The sequence below is a fragment of the Eptatretus burgeri genome, chromosome 1 (assembly GCF_056783735.1).
Source record: "Eptatretus burgeri isolate ZD-2024b chromosome 1, Ebu_testis_v1, whole genome shotgun sequence".
Lineage (NCBI taxonomy): Eukaryota > Metazoa > Chordata > Myxini > Myxiniformes > Myxinidae > Eptatretus > Eptatretus burgeri.
This window is the reverse complement of record NC_140961.1, coordinates 78,166,506-78,188,582: the sequence shown is the minus strand read 5'-3', so window position 1 is coordinate 78,188,582 and position 22,077 is coordinate 78,166,506. Positions and strand designations below refer to the sequence as shown.

The following is a 22,077-nucleotide window of genomic DNA, read 5'->3' as shown; positions in this document are numbered from 1 at the left end:
AGGGTCAAAGTGATTCAGTGGCCAAGTATGTCTCCTGATCTGAACCCAATCGAGCACATATGGGGAATTCTGAAGAGACAAGTTGAGCATCACTCTCCATCCAGCATCCAGGCTCTAAAACAGGTCGTTCTTGAAGAATGGAAAAAGATAGATGTTGCAATATGTCGCCAACTTGTTCATTCCATGCCTAGAAGACTTGGTGCTGTCCTTCAAAATCATGGAGGTCATACAAAATACTAGATGTAGTAGTTTTTGTTGTCGGGTGTATTCATTTTTGCATCAACGAATTTGAGTTAAACTGAAGATTTTGTAATCCAAGTTATATTATTAACCTTACTTTCATGTTATGAGTTAAACAAATGTTCTATAAAACTCAATTTTGTCAAAATTTTGGAAATTATTCTTGTGTTCATTGAGATATTGATTAAAATCTTACTTTTCAAATTGAGATATTGATTAAAATCTTACTTTTTTTATTCATTTATGCTGAGCATTATATATACATATATATATATATATATATATACATATTTATACCAAGTCGTATATCACCAGGGGGTTGACTCAGCCTGTCATCCTTCCAAGGTCGGCGAAATGAGTACCAGTGTACTGGGCCCGGTGTATGCCCCGGTTAGAATAGGTGTACCATATCCCTGTGTGTCATAAGAGGCGACCAGGGTTGCTTCAGGAAGGGCATCCGGCATAAAAACCTGTGCCAAATCATTATGCGGACAACAAAACGAATTTCCATACCGGATCGGTCGAGGCCCGGGTTACTAACGACCGCCACCGGTACCGGTGGTCAGCAGGGTACCAGTGGAAATTGTGCGAAGGAGGAGAAGGAGTCGGGGAAGGTGAGTCCGGAGGCAGTGGGAAAGGGGGAAGGGTAGAAGTGTGGAGGTGAGAGTTGGAACTCTGAATGTTGGGACGATGACTGGTCAAGGGCGAGAGTTGGCTGATATGATGGAGAGAAGAAAGGTGGACATACTCTGTGTACAAGAGACCAAGTGGATGGGGAGTAAGGTTAGGAGCATTGGAGGTGGTTTCAAACTGTTCTACCATGGTGTGGAAGGGAGGAGAAATGGTGTCGGGGTAATCCTGAAGGAAGATTATTATGTCAAGAGGGTATTGGAGGTGAGGACAGTGTCTGACCGAGTGATGAGTGTGAAGTTGGAAATTGAAGGGGTGATGATGAATGTCATCAGTGCATATGCCCCGCAAGTGGGGTGTGAGATGGAGTATAAAGAAGATTTCTGGAGTCAGTTAGATGAAGTGGTGGAGAGTGTATCCAAGAATGAAAGAGTGGTGATTGGAGCAGATTTCAATGGGCATGTTGGGGAAGGGAATAAAGAGGATGAGGAGGTGATGGGGAGGTACGGTCTCAATAAGAGAAATGTGGAAGGGCAAATGGTGGTAGAGTTTGCAAAAAGAATGGAAATGGCAGTGGTAAATACGTATTTCAAGAAGAAGGAGGAACACAGGGTGACGTACAAGAGTGGAGGAAAGTGCACACAGGTGGATTACATCTTAAGCAGGAGATGCAACCTGAAAGAGATTAGAGACTGTAAGGTGGTGGCAGGGGAGAGTGTAGCTCGACAGCATCGATTGGAGGTGAGGTTGAGGAAGAGAGTGAGGGCTGAACCAAGGACCAGATGGTGGAAGCTGAAGGAGGAAGACTGTTGCATGGAATTTAGGGAGGAGGTGAGACAGGCGTTGGATGGTGGTAAAGATGGGTGGGATGATTGGGCAACTACAGCAGAAGTGGTGAGGGAGATAGCTAGGAAGGTACTTGGTGTGACATTTGGACAGAGGAAGGAAGATAAGGAGACTTCGTGATGGAACGAGGAAGTACAGGAAAGTATAAGGAAGAAGGGGTTGGCAAAAAAGAAGTGGGATAATCAGAGAGATGAAGCAGTAGGCAGGAGTACAAGGAGTGGCGGCGAAAGGCAAAGAGAGAGGTGGCAAAGGCTAAGAAAAAGGCATATGACGAGTTGTATGAGAAGTTGGATACAAAAGAAGGGGAAAAGGATTTATACCGATTGGCAAAACAGAGGGACCGAGCTGGGAAGGATGTGCTGCAGGTTAGGGTGATAAAGGACGCAAATGGGAATGTGCTGACGAGCGAGGAGAGTGTGTTGAGAAGGTGGATGGAGTACTTTGAGGCGCTGATGAATGAAGAAAATGAGAGAGAGAAGGTTGGAAGAGGTGGAGATAGTGAATCGGGAAGTGGGGTGGATCAGTAAGGATGAAGTGAGGACTGCTATGCAAAGTGGAAAGGCGGTTGGCCCAGATGGTATACCAGTGGAGGCATGGAAGTGCTTAGGAGAGATGGCAGTGGGGTTTTTGACCAGGTTTTTTTAATAAAATCTTGGAAAGTGAGAGGATGCCGGAGGAGTGTAGATTAAGTGTATTGGTTCCGATTTTCAAGAACAAGGGTGATGTGCAGAGCTGTGGAAATTACGGAGGGATAAAGTTGTTAAGCCACACCATGAAGTTGTGGGAAAGAGTAGTGGAAGCGAGGTTGAGAGGAGAGGTGACGATTTGTGAGCACCAATATGGGTTTATGCCAGGAAAGAGCACCACTGATGCAATGTTTGCTTTGAGAATGTTGATGGAGACGTATAGGGAAGGCCAGAAGGAGTTACATTGTGTGTTTGTGGATTTAGAGAAAGCTTATGATAGGGTGCCAAGAGAGGAGTTGTGGCATTGTATGAGGAAGTCGGGAGTGGTGGAGAAGTATGTGAGGATCGTGCAGGATATGTATGAGGACAGTGTGACAGCGGTGAGGTGTGCGGTAGGAATGACGGACCGGTTTCAGGTAAAAGTGGGATTGCACCAAGGATCGACTCTGAGCCCTTTCCTATTTGCAATGGTGATGGACAGGTTGACGGACGAGATCAGATTGGAGTCTCCATGGACTATGATGTTCGCGGATGACATCATGATCTGCAGGGAGAGTAGGGAGCAGGTTGAGGCGAGCCTTGAGAGGTGGCAGTACGCACTGGAGAGAAGGGGAATGATAGTCAGTCGGAGTAAGACGGAGTGCATGTGCGTAAATGAGAGGGAGGGTGGTGGTATGGTGCGGTTGCAAGGAGTTGAGGTGGGGAAGGTGGATGGGTTTAAATACTTGGGATCAACTGTCCAAAGTAACGGGGAGTGTGGGAGAGAAGTGAAAAAGAGAGTGCAGGCAGGATGGAGTTGGTGGAGAAGAGTTGCAGGAGTTATTTGTGACAGAAGGGTAGCTGCAAGAGTTAAGGCGAAAGTATATAAGATGGTAGTGAAACCAGCTATGTTGTATGGTTTGGAGGCAGTGGCGCTGACAAAAAGACAGGAAGCGGAGCTGGAGGTGGCAGAGTTAAAGATGCTGCGATTCTCGTTGGGAGTGATGAGGATGGACAGGATAAGGAATGAGTATATTAGAGGGACTGCGCAGGTAGGACGGTTTGGAGACAAAGTGAGAGAGGCGAGATTGAGATGGTTTGGACATGTGCACAGGAGGGAAGCGGAGTATATCTGGAGAAGGATGCTGAAGATGGAGCCGCCAGGCAGGAGGAGAAGAGGAAGGCCAAAGAAGCGGTTCATGGATGCGGTGAGGGCAGACATGCGGGTGGTTGGAGTGTCAATGGAAGATGTGGAGGATATAGCGAAATGGAGACGGTTGATCCGCTGTAGCGACCCCTAATGGGAGCAGCTGAAATAATAAGAAGAAGATCGACGCGCATGTAGAAATGCTCAAAAAATAAAATCGAAATTTTTTTGGAAAAAAAGTTGCAAACTTTCTGGTTTTTTTTTCTCTAACAAATGTTTTTTGGGGGGGTTGGAAATCACTTAAAACATGTAGAAATGCAAAAAAAATTCAAATATTTTTCAAATAAAATCGAAATTTTTTTGAAAAAAAAGTTGCAAAATTTCTGGGTTTTTTTTCTCAAACAAATTTATTTATTTTTGGTTGGAAATCACTTAAAACATGTCGAAATGCAAAAACAAAAATTCAAAATTTTTTTCAAAATGGCCACCATAGCGGCCGTATTGGAATTTGGACCAAGTCCAAAATCTAATGGCATGATCCTAGGACCATACCTAATCCCCCACCAAGTTTCGTCGAAATCCGTCCAAGAGTTTTTCCATAATACTGTTCACAAACAAACAAACAAACAAACAAACAGACGGGTGAAAACAGTAACCTCCGTCCATCTTCGATGGTGGAGGTTAAAAAGACTGAAATCTTGTCAAATGAGATAATCGATTTGTAGATAATCACCGAAACCGTGGAAAGTTTCATCTTCCTGTGTTCTAAGATTGAAGTGAGTGAAGAATGTGGAGGAGAAATTAATAGACGGTTTGCGTCATGGTGAACAGCAATGTCAGGATTGACAAAGATCTGGAAAGATAAAGATATGTGCTCCTCACCCATCTCCAATACCCACAGGATGACCCTGTGTACTCGACTCGTGCTAACGAAGTAGAAATCGCCAGAGCTTGACGTGGTTAGTGCCGCCAAAGCAAAAGCAATGGAATAACCGAACTTTACTTCCAATCATCAGTCCATCCATCTTGCCTGTATCGAGTCTAACAACAAGGTTATAAATTACTTTTTTCTCTCAAGATATTTCTATTCTATCTTAGTTATTTTATTAGTATAGATTTATGTTTGTTTATTTCTTTGCAGGTATGATGGCCCGATGTCCTCCAAGGTCTGCTCTTTTTGACCTTGCTTGGATGGCTCTTGGTCTTTTCTTTGTTTTGCTGGACCTTTTCCTGGACCTGTGCGTCACGTATTACTTTATTGTTGAATGCAAATATCTCCTGGCACTATTGTACGTTTGCTTCCTCATCATCTCATCCTCCATGCAACAACTGTTCAGCTTTTGTTGGGTCTTGGATGACAAGAAGGATGGCCTCGTTCATCTGTACACACTGGTCATCCATCTTCTTCATTTGGGTCTCGTCTGGAGGTGAGTGGTTTTAATTTGATTCTTTTCTCTTGTTTTTCTTTCCTCTTACCCATTCCTTTATCCTGATAACAAAACATTTGATTGCATATTATGTAAGCAAGATAGACAGGAATTGCTCTTATTCAACTCCTGTATACATAAACATAAATATTGTTGCGGTTCTGGCACCTAGGGGTAAATAATGCATCTATGGTGTAACTATAGTTATTTCAAAGTATCTGTTTAGTTAAGTGTATTGAAATACATGTGGATAAACATGTGTTGTGTATGTATTAGATAGATGGTGTACCCCCTTCCATATTGTGTTTCTAGCCCCTACAGTGTCTTGTTGCATGTTTCTTTGCCGCATCTGTCTCGCGTCTTATTCTTCCTTCCCTTGTTGGAGCCGCCGGCTCAAACCGGCCATAATTTGCCACCTGGTGATGGCAAAATATCATATCAAGAACGATGCATGCTGTTAACAGCTAGAACCAATCGGGGGTGAAGGGGCTTGAGGGCAAATTACGCTAGACTACGATCCCGTCCCCATGATTATGCCACAAATCAGGGGGACGTATCGATCGGAACGGAAAGTGCTGTTGTTGTTGTTGTTGTTGTTGTTTGTCTTTCGGCTGCTCCCGTTAGGGGTCGCCACAGCGGATCATCCGTTATGATCCGCATACTGATTTGGCACAGGTTTTACGCCGGATGCCCTTCCTGACGCAACCCTGGTCGCCTCTTACGACACAGGGATAAGGATTGGGTTTCGCCATGATTCCGGGCTGCCCTTCGCCCTCTCATTGCGTGGCCCAGTGCAGAGCTCCCATCCTCAAGCGATGCTCAAACCCAAGCCTCCGAGTAGCCGGATTACAGGTGCACGCCACTACACCCGGTTCGGAACGGAAAGTGCTGATGCCCCCATAATTTAACAACCAAATGGGGTGGGGGAAAGGGAGGGGGGGTTCGAAGTGGATCAATAACAGAAACGGGTGGAGTTAGACGTGAATGGGGAGGAATAAAAGGCCACGTATCCAGATCCAACCTATTGGTGGGATACAAAATTTAAACTGTTCAGTCTGGCGGGAGATATGCGCTCTACCGAGTACCATTCCGTTTTTCTGCGTGTCACTCTATCAGTGATTTTTACTTGGTGAAAAAAAAATTCACCAATAATGTTGGTCTGTAGTGCTTGTCTGTCTTTGTTTGTCGGTCACACGATTTTTGGCCACAGTTTTCATGCAATCGTTCTGAAATTTTTTGTGTGGAGGTGACCAGCCAAGGACAGCAATGCTTAATTTTGCTGAAGATCCGAATCTGGATCTGGATCTGAGAATTTTTGAAGTAATTGTTCACCATTGAGAGATTTGGCCAAAAACGATATATAGCATGATATCTCAAAAGGTTATGGATGGATTCGGGCGAAACTTAGTGGACAGGTTGGGAGTGGCACTAGGAAGAATTGCTTCAATTTTGGCGAAGATCCGAATCCAGATCTTTATACGAGAATTATTTGATTCTTCACCATTGAGAGATGGGGCTAAAAACGAGAATGCATATCTCAAAAACCTTGAGGATGGATTCAGATGAAACTTGGTGGGCATGTTGGGTGTGTGACAAGGATTAATTGATTAGATTTTTGTGAAGATCTGAATCTGGTTCTGGATTCGATAATTTTTTAAGTGATTCTTCACCATTGAGAAATAGGGCCATAAACTATATATAGCACTATATCTCAAAAGGTTATAGATGGATTCTACAGAAACTTTGTGGACAGGTTGGGTGTGCGAAAAGGACTAATTGATTCAATTCTGGTGAAGATCCGAATCCGGATCCAGATATGAGGGTTTTTAGATCCAGATATTTTTAAGTGAATCTTCAGCAATGCGTGACAAGGCTAAACGATATATTGCATGATATTTCAAAAAGTTTTGGATGGATTCGGATGAAACTTGGTGGGTGAGTTGGTTAGGTGACAAGAAAAAGCCGATTAAATTTTAGTTCAGGTCCAAATCCAGATCCAGACTATCAGTGGGATACAAAACATAAACTAATCAACCTGGCGGAGGGATGCGCTCTCAGGAGTGCTGTTCTAGTTCTAAAACTGCGACGCCTTGTCCTATCAGTCCATTGTGCTGAAAAATTATTCTGCACTTATTTTTCCATGGCAACCATCTCGGTAATTTGGCTTGTATACGTCATATTGTTACGAATTTGGAACCCATCTCACTCAACATACAGGTCCTATAGCTCAGTTATTTCGGTAAGTATGTGTATTTAGTTGGGATCCCCGTCCCACATTTAATGGGTGAATACATGTACTTGCGCTGTGAGTTACTTTGATAGTCAGGGTTTTCTTTTATTGTTACAACACCAACGAAAACCCTCTGCTCCCGGCATTCTCCGCGCGCTTGCTTGGGCACTCCAAATCATGGAATGCGACATGCCCCACCCACCAATTCGCTTGGCGGCTCGCCGAGTAGGGGAAAGGTCATGCCCCACCCACCGACTCAATTGGTGACACGCCGAGTAGGGGAAAGGTCAGGCCCCACCCATCGGCTCACTTGGGCACTCCAAGTCATGGAATACGACAGGGCCCACCCACGGCGAACGGGCCACGCCTGAGCGAACCATGCCCGAGAGGTATAAAAAGGTAACGGAGAGCACAGAAAGTCAGTTGGTGGTTGGAAGTGGTTGCTTGGTAGTTGGTGGTTGTTTGGTTGAATCTACTCAAGCGGGTTGTAAAGGATCGGAGCCTCGTCTTTACCAGCGCGTGTTCTGGAGCATGTGAGGATCCACCGGAGATTGGGAGGCTGATCGTGGCTTGCCGGTGTTCTGGATTTGGCTCGCCTCACGCTGGTGCTTGGTCCGAATAAGCTCGAAGACGAAGAAGACCATACGAGGTGGACAGGTCCGAGGCAGAATTTGGTCTTCAGCTCGCTTTCCCTCTGAGCTGGAGACCGCAATAAAGACCACGTTGGGTCCATATCGTGTGTGTGTGTGTGTGTGTGTGTGTGTGTGTGTGTGTGTGTGTGTGTGTGTGTGTGTGTGTGTGTGTGTGTGTGTGTGTGTGTGTGTGTGTGTGTGTGTGTGTGTGTGTGTGTGTGTGTGTGTGTGTGTGTGTGTGGCGCCAGTCCATTAAGTAGCCATTGTATAAGTGCCCTGCTGTACATTATTTGCTCTGCATTCTCTATAGTCGGATAACTCTGCTTCTTACGTGCTCCCCTGCCCCATTATAAATAAGCCCATGTGTTAAATGTATCGGTTCGTTTTGTGTTTCTTTATTGGTTTAACACGGTGCATGTTGGAGAATTAGCCAGGCTGTTGCCACTGTAGCGGGACATTTGGACCGACGGAGGCTCGGTGACCATCCGCTCGGGTCGCACACAGTTCGAGCACGCTAGCGGCTCATTCCGTACGGGCGCCGTCGAGGGTGTGAATACTCGGTAACTCGCCACGTGGATCTCTAGGTATTTTGAAGATTGGCAAATAACCCTGTACCACGTGGCAGAAATATTGACAATTCACGGTCCGAAAAGGGACCCATACTTTTCGGAGTTTTCCAAAAAGGTACGATCTAAATTCCCGGTGTTCGGTGGAGCCGACTCTGCTGCTCCATCTCGCGGTCGTGCTCGTCGCCGATACCCGGCCCCGCAACAATATTTCAAAAACCGGTCAAGACTTAGCTTTCATATTACACAGAACTATTCCTTATACCACTCAAAAGGTGAGGGACCTCGAGGTCAGCTCCTTTTTTTTTTTCTTGCGTTAAAATGCTGAAGGTAAATTCCAACCCACGACAACTGAAGTTCCATCTGATACATTGTACATCCTCTTTGAATGTACCTGTGCCAAACACTCCATCCTGTTATGATTCTGCAGTATTCTTGCATCATCGTTGTCAGTTATAATTTGTCAACAACAACAAAATGATTGTGCATTATATTATGAATCCAAAAGAAATAGATGAAATAATTACAGTGGATATGCATGGTGGTGTATTGGAACGGTTTACAAATATTCACTTGTGCAAACATTAATAATTTAATAATTGGATGGACTGGGTCGGGAAAGGAGAGAAAAAGAAGGGAAGGGTTAGAAATGTCGCTATATCTTCAGAGGTGGGGGGGGGGGGTACCACATCAAGAGAGACGACTGGCTTTGGAGGCCAACTTTGAAATGTGGATTGCCCAAGAAAGATCATAGCTGATCGTGAGACCCAAGTGTTTGAATGAGTGAACTTCCTCAAGAGGATTGTTAACGAAGTATATGGGAGGGGATTGTTTGTACTTCTTTTTTAAAATATAAATAATGTAAATAGCTCATTTAAGAGCTTATACATGGTGAAACCCCTAAACCTTTTAACTTATTACATGGTAGGGGGTTTGTGTGAGAGATATGGAGAGATATAGAGATATTTGTCAGAATCGAAAGACATATTCCAAGTGTTGAAACCAGCTCATGATTCTATCAAGGTCTGCAGAGAGGTACTGATACAGATACATAGCCCCATCATGAGTGGTCTTTCTTAATTCTCTGACTCTGTTTAGGTATGTGCGGTATCTGAAGTTGCGATGGACCATTGGCATTGAAGGCACTCCTGCTACCGCTATCTCTCACAAGTATAAATCCAGCCTGGAACAAGCTGACGACATTGGTTTACTGCGAATTTTTGACACATTCTTGGAACACACACCACAGCTGGTTCTGCTGCTCGCAAATTCCAAATGTACAACAATCAACCTATCCTATGGTGAGTTTCCATGAGGCCCGATGCCCTTTTATTTTATCAAACCTGCCTTTCATCTCTATTCTGCTCGATGTCTAACTATTCCATCTTATCGTCTTGCCTCATCACAGCTCTCTTCGAGTCTCTCCTCTCTGAAAGTTTCTTTAAGAACATTGGTCTTTGCTGAGGATGGTTTAACTTGAGCTCAAATTACTTGAAAATGTTTTATTAGCTGATTTGCTTGATTAAGATTTCTTACCAATGCCACTCTCGAAATGGCATTCTTAGTCCTCTTTCGTTCAGCTGGGTTGTGCTATCTGATTCGAATTCCAATTACTCATAGTGGCATTTGTGTAATGATGCCATCAGTTTGTAGTTCAATCGGACAATGGAAGGAAAAAGGAATCTGGGACCATTATAGCCTCCACCTCCAACCCACTCCACCCCAAGTGTGCTTGACTTGTGTAACAAGGTTTGGTTACTGTACTAGTTTATTATAGGAGAATACCTTTATTATTACCCCATGCACGCTAAGTGAAAAGTGGGGTTAAGCAGTTGGTTCATGTCTGTCCGTTTGTTTGTCTGTCTTATCAGTTTATGATAGAGGAACAACTTGTTTCAATTGAATGTTATATTTTGAACAATAATCGGAAGATAACACTGCTTTTGACCAGTTTAGTTTGGCTTTGAATTAGGCCTGATCACACATGTGCAGAGGAGAGTGAGATAATATTTTATTCTGTCTGCCTGGCAGTCAGACAAAATTGAAAATCATAACAAACAGGAAACTTACTGTTTTTAAGGATGTCATAAAGGACACAAACAACAGGCACGAAGAACTAATGTTACGTGTTAGATAGGGTGATGTAATAAACACTGCGACAATGGTGGTAAAACCATGAATTAATTTATTTAAATGCCTTTAAACCTTTATATCGATTGAATTACATGTACTTGAACACTGTATAATTACTATAATACAAATTGTGTTCTTAATACTTCCAAGAACCATGCTATATATCAACATATAGTATGAGAGGACGTGGCATGTGAGAGGGTGAAGAAGAGGCCGCCAATATGGCTATGGCGATGCGGATTGACACTGTGTTCTACGGTGATCGATAAATCCTCCATATCCTAAAATGTGACAATGTCATCTTGTTACAGTGTGTAAAGGTGATGTAAAAGACTGCTTCAGTCGTGCCAAACTTCTGGGTTTTTATAAACTATCTTTAATGTCATTATTTTATTTTATGTCTAAAAGGAGGGCAAAATATCCTGCTTGCAAAATAAAATTTGGCATCAATATTATCACATCGTAGCCTCCAAATCACATCGTAGCCTCCGGACAATTGGCAGGTATTTACTTTACTATCTGGAAGTGGGCTTAAGGTAATTTTTGTAGTGAACTGATGTTTTTCTTTCATGAAATTCAGGGGTCAAAATGAGTGTCCACTTCAGTGACGTCTTCGACGGGTACCCTGCTAGTATATATGTATATATATATATATATATATATATATATATATATATATATATATATATATATATATATATATATATATATATATATATATATATATATATATATATATCTATCTTGGGGAAAATACCAGGGGCATAGAAAAAGCCCCTTGATATGAACTTTTCTGGAGGATTACTTGGTTCCTGCAAAGAACACAAGGGTAGTACAGCATGCACACAAGATTTTTTGAATGTGCCTTCTTTTCTATACTTTGGCATTTTCTACAAGCTCTCCAATGTTCCTTCTTTTCTAAAGTTTTCCACATGGCACATACCATATAAAGGGACTTTTTTCTATGCCCCTGGTATTTTCCCCAAGAATGGAACGGTTTCTCTGTAATACATACGATATTCCATGTTTCAGCCAGTTTCCTTTTAGAATTAGACCACCTGAAAAACTGATATTTTTTTCCAAAGTCCACTTTTACGGTGCTCCTAATTTTTGCTATGCCCCTAATTATACGACTGCGGGTAACTTCAAAGTCTCAACAAGCGTTCCTCGATTTATATTTAAAATTTTACGAACTTTCATCCAACAGTTCATAAGTTATGAGCTCTCATGTTTGACTATTTCACTACCAGACTCAAAATGCTTCTACGTCAAAATTTTTGGGGTTTACCCCATGAGCAAAAACTCGCAAAAAAGCAAAAACTATGGCACTTCGGGGGAATTTGGTTCGAAAGCCATTAATTAGACATATTGGCCGATGTATATTCCAAGTTCACCTTGTTTCAATGCATCGCCTTTGATAAATGAGCGCCAACACATTTCGGGCAGACGGACAGACAGACAGACTGACAGACACCAACGTTGATTTTGCAGGTGTTTCCTGAAAACTCAAGAATATGGAAATGTACATTGCTGAAATTTGGAACATATTACCTTGATATACAAAGGATTTACTTCTGAAATTTGCAGCCAATTTCGTCCAGTAAAAGCTGAGAAACGAATTTTCAGTCCCTGTGTTAAAGTTGCATACAGAGAAACCATCCCATATAAAGGGAGGGTGCTTTGCACCTCCCTTGATGGACTAGTGGGGCACCCGTGAGAAACCCACAGGTATATATATATATATATATATATATATATATATATATATATATATATATATATATATATATATATATATATATATATATATATATATATCTTCTCTTCTTCTCTTCTTCTTCTTTCGGCTGCTCCCGTTAGGGGTCGCCACAGCGGATCATCCATATGATCTGCATAGTGATTTGGCACATGTTTTACGCCGGATGCCCTTCCTGACGCAACCCTGGTCACCTTTTACGAGGCAGGGATATGGTACACCTATTTTAACCGGGGTATACACCGGCCCAGTATACTGGTACTCATTTCGCCGACCTCGGAAGGATGACAGGATGAGTCAACCCCCTGGTGTATTAATTCAGTGGCCCAACGGGGCTTGAACTCAGGACCTTTTGGATCCCAAGCCGCTGCCCTAACCACTGCGCCAACACCAGGATATATATATATATATATATATATATATATATATATATATATATATATATATATATATATATATATATATATATATATATATATATATATATATATATATATATATATATATATATATATATATATATATATATATATATATATATATATATCTCTATCGATGAGCCAAACCATTATGACCACCTGCCTAATATGCTGTTGGTCCTCTGTGTGCCACCAAAACAGCACCGGCCCGCCGAGGTATGAACTTCACAAGACCGGTGAAGGTGTCCTGTGGTATCTAGAACCAAAACATTAGCAGCAGATCCTTCAAGTCTTGTAAGTTGCGAGGTGGAGCCGCCGTGGATCGGACTTCTCGGTCCAGCACATTCCACAGATGCTCAATCGGATTGAGATCTGGAGAATTTGAGGCCAGGGCAACACCGTAAACACTTCATCATTTTCCTCAAACGATTCCAGAGCAATGTGTGCAGTGTGCCAGGGGTCATTATCCTGCTGAAAGAGGTCACTGCCATCAGGGAATACCATTGCTATGAAGGGGTGTACCTGGTCTGCAACGATGTTTAGGAAGGTGACACGTGTCAAATTGACGTCCATATGAATGGCCGGACTCAGGGTTTCGCAGCAGAACATTGGTCAGAGCATCACACTCCCTCCACCGGCTTGTCGTCTTCCCACAGTGCGTCCTGGTGCCATCACTTCCCCAGGTAAATGGCGCACACATACCTGGCCATCCACGTGATCCAAAAGAAAACGGGACTCATCGGACCAGGTGACCTTCTTCCACTCTTCCAAGGTCCAGTTCCGACGCTCATGTGCCCATTGTAGGCACTTTCGACGGTGGACAGGGTCATCATGGACACTCTGACCGGTCTGCGGCTATGCAGCAGGGTGCGATGCACTGTGGATTGTGTCACATTCCTCCAGTAACCACCATTAAAATTTTCTGTGACTTGTGCCACAGTAGACCTTCTGTCGGTTCGGACCAGATGGAATAGCCTTCATTGCCCTTGCGCATCGATGAGGCTTGGGCACCCAACACTCTGTCGCCGGTTTGTGGTGACGTGGATTTCTATCCTCGAACCACGTCGTGATTGAAAGGATTCTTTAGATTGTTGAGGGATCTTGTCCTCCTCGAGGATTCAACGTCTAGCCGACTCGGTGTTGCATGTATCGGGATAAAATAAACCACAGAAGTTCAGTAAAAATCAATGTCCACAAGGAGTTCTTTCCTCTGTACAATTTATTTGCTGTCTCTCTCTCTTCTTCCCCCCTCCATATATCCATCCCCATTTTATAAGCAGAGAGGGCTTTTGATCGCAAAGAACAGAATGTACAGCTTATCAGCCCGGTCACCTTGTACTTGCAGAAGAACCTACTCAGACTGAGGCAAAGGTTTCTTGTCGAGAGAGTAATAATTTCCCCAACAGTGGTTTGTCCTTCCTTGGACCACTGTCGGTAGGTACGCACCACTGCTGACCGGGAGCACCCCACAAGCCTTGCCGTTTCAGAGATGCTCTGACCCAGTCGCCTAGCCATAACAATTTGGCCCTTTTCAAAGTCGCTCAGGTCTTAACTCCTGCCCATTTCTCCTGCATCCAACACATCAACGTCAAGAACTGATTGTTCACTTGCTGCTTAATATTGTGACGTCCACGGGACTTGAACGGTCCCGCCAACGTAGGATGTGCCGAAACGATGGAGGCGGTTTATTTTTTTATTACCCAAGTATGGCAGTTTTAATCGTTCTCTCGCAAACGGGGCGAGGAAGGTGGCACGAGTCGCTTTTCACCGAGTTAATAATGTTTATTTTCGACACAGAAAATAATAATAAGACTCGGCAAGGGGAGGGATCCGTGGGCGATTCGACGAAAGGTGGGGTGGATTCGGGCGTGGGGGGAAAACACAAACAATTCCAATGGGTATACCGCAAGATATAAAGAATTAATTCATTGGTATACGAATCTCAAACCCTCTAAGGCGCCAGGTACACACACACACACACACACACACACACACACACACACACACACACACACACGCACACACGCACACAAAAAACGTAGCTAGTGGTCAGGCATGCCCGTGGTGTCGACGCAAAAGTCACTGGATTGGTGCCGGACGACCTGGCGTTGCGCCCGTCAGGGGCAGGATACACGGTGGTGCAGAGGTTCCGTCAAACCTTCTGCGCAGAACCGCGGTTCCCGGCCTGTGAGGTCCAACCAGCCACCGTGGTGCTGCTCTTGGTGGTGTCGACCTCCTGGTGTGGGCCCATGACCACTCACAGCCGCCAGGGAGCCCAGTTCTTGCGCCAAGATGCGAGTTGGAGAGTGAGGCAGGTCTGCCCACCGTTCGGTCCCGTACCCAGAGCCAGCAGAACACGAGCGCCAACCGAGGTGAGGCACGAGGCACAGCAAGGCCATGAGACACGACGAATCCAGGAACGAGCAAGTGCAGCCCGAGAGAGCTCTGTGGTGCCGCCTTGACGAGAGCTTTTCTTTCTTACTCCTCTTTGTTCCTCTCCCAACCAGATCGTTTTTTTATACTCCAGAGTCCTCGTCACTTCCAACGGAACCCCTCATTGATCCCTCAACGGAACCGCCTTCCGCCAATCGTCATCCAGGGGGCGGAGCCATCATCAGCACCGTTCTGACACGTCATGGCAAGCCTACAGGGAATACTAAAAGGGAATACGCATAAACACTTACCCTAACCCGTCTCCCTATCTAATTACATGACTATTATCATTTCCCCCTAAAATAAATGGACATTTATGAGACAATTTTTCACCACTGAATTGCTACTTATTACATCGAAATCCTGGTACAACTCGAATAACATGGCATACCTAATTAAACATCCTAATTACCCTTTGAATACATACCCCCACCCCCCTCAGACGTAACAATATATCCCAACCCTTGACAGGTGCCATTGTAACAAGATAATCAATGTTATTCACTTCATCTGTCAGTGGTCATAATGTTTTGGCTCGTGTGTGTGTGTGTGTGTGTGTGTGTGTGTGTGTGTGTGTGTGTGTGTGTGTGTGTGTGTGTGTGTGTGTTTGTGTATATATATATATATATTTGTATGTATATATTTGTATATATATATATATATATATATATGTATATATATATTGTATATATATATATATATATATATATATTTGTATGTATATATTTGTATATATATATATATATATATATGTATATATATATATATATATATATATATATATATATATATATATATATATGTATGTATATATATATCTCGATTATAATACCAAGCTTGCACACTAAAAACTCGGCTCGCCGTCACACGATCCCTATGAAATTGCTGTGGCACTTAGCGGACATTCCGACAATGTTTGGGAAGTCTTGGCGTTCCATCGTACTACTATACTTGCATTTTGCACAATGCGTATTTTTGTCATTCCCCGTGTACGGTCTGTCGTTTGCTACCAGCTATGTTGTACTGCTATCCTGTGCATGTGCACGGATATCGTATATATATATATATATATATATATATATATATATATATATATATATATATATATATATATATATATATATATATATATATATATATATATATATATATATATATGTGTGCCACATTACGACGTTTCCGTCAACGACGGACCGCATATACGACGGTGGTCCCATAAGATTATAATGGAGCTGAAAAATGCCTATCGCCTAGTGACGTCGTCGTGCTGCCAGTCGTATAAAAGTACAGTATAGCACATCCAATTATGTACAGTACATAATACTTGATAATGATAATAAACAACTATGTTACTGGTTTATGTATTTACCACACTGTACTTTTTATTGTTATTTTGGAGTGTACCCTTTCTATTTATATTTTTAAAAAAGTTTATGAAATTTAATCTCGTGTTGTTTTGTTCATCATGGCCCCTTAGCATTCATCAAAACATAAAAAAAAAATTAAACTTTAAAATTATAAAGTTACAGGAAGCTCAGGTTAATTTATTATTGAAGAAACATTTTTTTTTTATAAATTTAGTGCAGCTTGAGTGTAGTGTTTATAAAATCTACAGTAGTGTACAGTAATGTTCTCAGCCTTCACATTCACTCACCACTCACTCACTGACTCACCCAGAGCAACTTCCAGTCCTGCAAGCTCCATTCATGGTAAGTGCCCGAGACAGGTGAACCATTTTTTATCTTTTATACCGTATTTTTACTGTACCTTTTCTTTGTTTAGATACACAAATACTTACCATTGTGTTACAATTGCCGACAGTATTCAGTACAGTAACATGCTGTACAGGTTTGTCGCCTAGGAGCAATAGGCTATACCATATAGCCTTGGTGTGTAGTTGGCTATACCATCTAGGTTTGTGTATGTACGCTCTATGATGTTCACACAATGACGAAATCGCTTCATGATGCATTTCTCAGAACGTATCCCCGTCGTTAAGTGGCGCATGACTGTTTTTATATGTGTGATATTTGGACCGTGTACAGGAGAGAGGTAGAGGGTGAGGGGTGGAAGAAGGTGAAGAGTTGCTTATGCCTTGATTTGATTGACTTGGGAAGATTGACTTGACTTGAGAGGGGGTAGGGGGAGATAAATGTGCACAGCGGAGAGGAGAGAGGTATGGTTGAGGGGTGGGAGAGGGTGTAGAGTGGCTTACTTCTGCCTTGACTTGATTGAGTTGACTTGAGAGGGGAGAGAACCTGCCTTGATTGACTTACATCAAATGCACTTCACTTTACAAATTAAAAATTCCTTAAAACAAGATGTTATCAATAAATGTTGGATTCCATCATTAGTTCACATATTCAATTTATTACGGACAAAGCTTATTGAAGTATTGTTTAATTACATAGTTGGAAAAGTTACCACTTGGCTGAAATAAAATATTTATATAATATACACTGGGAACATGATAAATATAATTAGACTACAGTTAAATCCCTAACTTCAGTTTTCCCTTGAAGGAAACCCTAACCTTCCTCTTCTACTCCCCCTTCCACCTCCCCCCCTCACTCCTCCCACTCCCCACACCTGCCCCCCTCCCCACATCACGTCCGACCAGATACATTCAAAATGACCACTGTAGTGTAACTAATTCTCCAGCAGGGAACCCTACCCTCACTCTTCTGCTCCCCATCTCTCTTCTCCTCACATTGCGTCCGACCAGATACATTCAAAATGGCTATTAGAATGCCTTTTTCGCTAAAAACGCCAATATGAGGCCGATTTTCTGTCCTTTTTCTGAAAACCGAAACAAACTATCTTAGTGCTACAAAGAAATGAAATCAGATGGTGAATTATAGTTAAGATAAAGCCGTGAAGGAGTCTGAATGGACTTCATATTACAGGCCTTAACTTCACTTAAAATGCATTTTTGTCTAAAAACGCTAATTTCAGTCAAATTTTATTCTCCTTTTTTTAACCGAGTCTTAAAGAACAGGTTTTGGGTCGCTGATGACTTCGCGTGATTCGAAGGTTGTAATCCCATTAATAATCGTTGGGCATTTATTTTCTTACACTTGAAACTCAAAGTATGCTAAAATTAACCTTTAAGTCCAAACTTTTGTCAGTGATCGAAAAACAGACCGGAATTTTCCGAAGATGCTTTGACGTCATGTTCTCCGAAAACTTTGTGGACATTTGGAAACAGCGTGTGAACAATGGCGAGATGTGAATCGGAGAGTGATTTCAGCGGCGATGAAATTGAGTGTTTTCATTCCGATATTGCCGAGGAGGAGTCGGAGGATAATGGGAATTTATACTATGGAGTTTCTGGCCCTGAGCCATATAAATTTGAGCCACTTGCAAGTGCCAGAAAACAGCCTATTTCGTGTACAAGTAGCATGACTGACTGCCCGGCAGTTCACACTGACAGACTCCACCAGACAGATTCCTTTGTAGATTTTCATTTTCAATGCATAAAATAATGTAAAGTTTGATTCATCTGTGACTTGATATAATAATTTTTAACCCTCCAGTCACTCAAGAGTCAGAAATAGAATGAATCAATAATGGACGCAAATGTATTCTACACCGTAGCCTTGGCGTTGAAGTCTTTCTGACAGCTGAGCTTGACCCCAGCGAAAGTGAACAGTTAGAACAAACCCCAACTTTCAAGAGACTGTTGTGGCATATAAATACCAAAACATGTTTAGCCTCATTGGGAAATATTGTACCAAATTTAGAAAAAAAAGTGGAAAATTGATCAATTTTTTACAATTGAAATGAAATAGCCCAATTTGCTGATGCTGTTAAAAAAGTAATTTGATCAACAATAAGTTGATTTGTTGAGAATTTTTTTTCATGTTTGTGTTTTTCAGAAAGTTTATTTATGTGTTTTTCCATGTACTCTTTAAGAATACATTTCAAGGTTTTTCTCACTTTTAAACTCAACAATTTTTTATGACATAGCAGTATCTGGAGAACTTGTCAACTAACAACTCATATTCACAGAGTGGTGATCAGATGTGTTTATGCCTTCGTAATCCTCGGCTGTGAAATGGTCACCACAAATGACAAGTCCATCCAAAGAGTCTTCTTTAGCCATTTTCTTTGGGGGAAAATTCGCCCGTTTTGTTTGTACAAATCTTATCCACTGCTGGCGAATGTTTGATTCCTTCGGGAATCGGTGGGAGAGATTACCCATTTTCCAGCCATTTTCGCAAAACATGATGAGACATGCACGAAGCATGATGTGCAAATATCCAAATAACTTTGTTCTACAAGAATTCAAAATAAAAAAGGATAATATAGACAGTTGCAAGCTCAAAAAAGCGAAATAACGGCCCGTTGAACTGGACATTTCTTCAATGAGCGAGTGAGCGTCCGCTTTGTTTTGAAGAATGTGACGTCAACATCCATATATGGCACGAGGCTGTTTTTTTCAACAGCCTCGAGAAATAACAACTTCGGAGTTGAATTTCATTAATTTTCTCCATAGGCAACCACAATAGTTTGCATCGAACTATTTAATGCACATATAATCATATTGATAAATGTTCAGAACATGGTTGGTGACCCCCAACCTGCTCTTTAAACCATCTTCGCGACCATAAACAATTAAATCAGATATGGAATTAGAGTTAGGATAAAGCCGTGAGAATGTATGAAAGTGCGAGCCTCACAAAAGTGGCTCCAACAGAGCGAACAAAATGGTGGCAATTTGATTTTAAAGTCCCTACCTGAATGGGGATGCCCCTCCCTGAACTGGGAAGCCCTACCCCAAATGGACAGAAAGACAGACTGACTGGCAGAGAATATATATATATATATATATATATATATATATATATATATATATATATATATATATATATATATATATATATATATATTGTTGCGAATTCACGCCCGCCAGCGTGCGAACAGCCACGTAACTCGAATCGCCGCACGTCGCCCACCGGACGGACAATTCTGTCGTGACCCTCTCGGACCAACGCCGGAGATAGTCACGGGTGGGCCTTTCGACCTCACCACAATCGTGCCAATCGGCCACCCGCGTAGGATAGGGTTGCTCACCAAATTCGATCTACCTAAGTACCTGCGCGAGTGGTCGACCGGGCGATCGTACCACACCACAGGCCGACTCCGGACATGAGCCGCTTGGGCGGCCCGTTCCGTACTATCGGGATAACCGAGCGGTGTTATCGTCGACTTGGACGGTTCAGATTAATTTCCGGGATGTTGCACCCACTACGAACCCCTTACGTGATGCAAGATGGAGATTCAAATGGAGAAAAGACGAAGTGAAACGGGCACAGTTCAACAAGCAAGCATTTTATTCAAAGCCACAGACACAAAGCACGGATATACAGCCATACAATAATCAAAATGCACATATAACAGCCAAAACAAAAGTAACAATGCAGAGCTACAACCGAATACGCATACACATGGCAACACTTATACAGTTCTACTTTACGAGACACGGCGCCACAAGATCCATGCAAAAACCCCGAAAAAAATGGTGACTTCCCTTTGGGCCGTCGAGTCCCTCTCCCACGTCCGTCGCCGTGGTCGCGCCTGGCCGCGACTCCGTGCCCTGGCGTGGTAGGCGAGTCCTCTCTGGCGTGCCTCGCGCCGGCACGTGTTGGCAGGACGGGGTTTCCAGCGCTATCCCAGCGTGGATAGAAGGGGGGGGGGACGTAGTTGCTCGAGGTCGCGGTGTGGGGAATGGCAGACGCTCCGTCCCGCCAGCGGGGTCTCGGAACCGCCCCACAGAACACCAGGCCAGCGGCCACCACGAATTGAAGAGCGAGCCGGAAGAGAGGAAGAGGACGAAGAGAGCCAGAGCCAGAGAGAAAAAGACGAAGTTAGCAAGAGCACGAAAAGCGCTCCGCCCGTGTCCGACTTTTGTAGCCCGGGCTCCGCCCTTCACTCCGCCCCCATTTTCAGCTCCACCCTCCTTCGAGAGGGTTCTCGAAGAGGGGCGTTACTTCTCCCCGACCACCTCACGCTGGTCATCCACCAATCGGTGGCGAGCTGCCCCTCCCCCTTCTCCTTCCTCACACCAAGCGCGGAGAAGAATGGCGCGAAAAACCCACCAGCATCGTTGGCAGTTTTCGTCCGTTTTAAATCAAAGATAGGAAAAGAAAAACGACTAACTCAAAGCGTCGCAGCCCAGATGGATCACATAAATTCCCTCTATACAACGGGTGTGGGCTAACTACACATGCACTTAGAGATATCTCACCTACGGGACCTTTACGGTGTAATGCGAATTTCCACAGCCGTAACAATATATATATATATATATATATATATATATATATATATATATATATACATATATATATATATATATATATATATATATATATATATATATATATATATATATATACGCCTGGTGTTGGCGCAGTGGTTAGGGCAGCGGCTTGGGATCCAAAAGGTCCTGAGTTCAAGCCCCGTTGGGCCACTGAATAAATACACCAGGGGGTTGACTCAGCCTGTCATCCTTCCGAGGTCGGCGAAATGAGTACCAGTGTACTGGGCTGGTGTATACCCCGGTTAAAATAGGTGTACCATATCCCTGTGTCGTAAGAAGCGACTAGGGTTGCGTCAGGAAGGGCATCCGGCGTAAAACATGTGCCAAATCACGATGCGGATCATATGGATGATCCGCTGTGGCGACCCCTTACGGGAGCAGCCGAAAGAGGAAGAAGATATATATATATATATATATATATATATATATATATATATATATATATATATATATATATATATATATATATATATATACATACACACACACACACACATACACATAACTTCTCTTTCAAGGAACTTCAACACATAAAGAGACCATTCAGCCCATCAAACCTGCACAATGATTGCCAACATAGGACTTATTATTGTATATGCAGAGTCCAAGCTCGTAGAAGAGCTAGAAC

The 22,077-nt window shown here is 42.9% G+C and overlaps 1 protein-coding gene across 2 annotated transcripts in view; it reads left to right on the top strand.

Moving 5' to 3' along the window:
• LOC147034799 (XK-related protein 8-like) overlaps positions 1-22,077 on the top strand; it is a 43,269-nt gene that overhangs the window by 11,116 nt on the left and 10,076 nt on the right. The window contains exons 2-4 of one of the 2 annotated variants that reach the window (XM_085889248.1): positions 4,430-4,580; positions 4,670-4,955; positions 9,482-9,684. In XM_085889248.1, the coding sequence (XP_085745374.1) occupies positions 4,672-4,955; positions 9,482-9,684 (487 nt within the window). In that variant the 5' untranslated portion in view covers positions 4,430-4,580; positions 4,670-4,671. The remainder of the gene's footprint in view (positions 1-4,429; positions 4,581-4,669; positions 4,956-9,481; positions 9,685-22,077) is intronic. The other variant, XM_085889237.1, reaches the window with a different exon arrangement.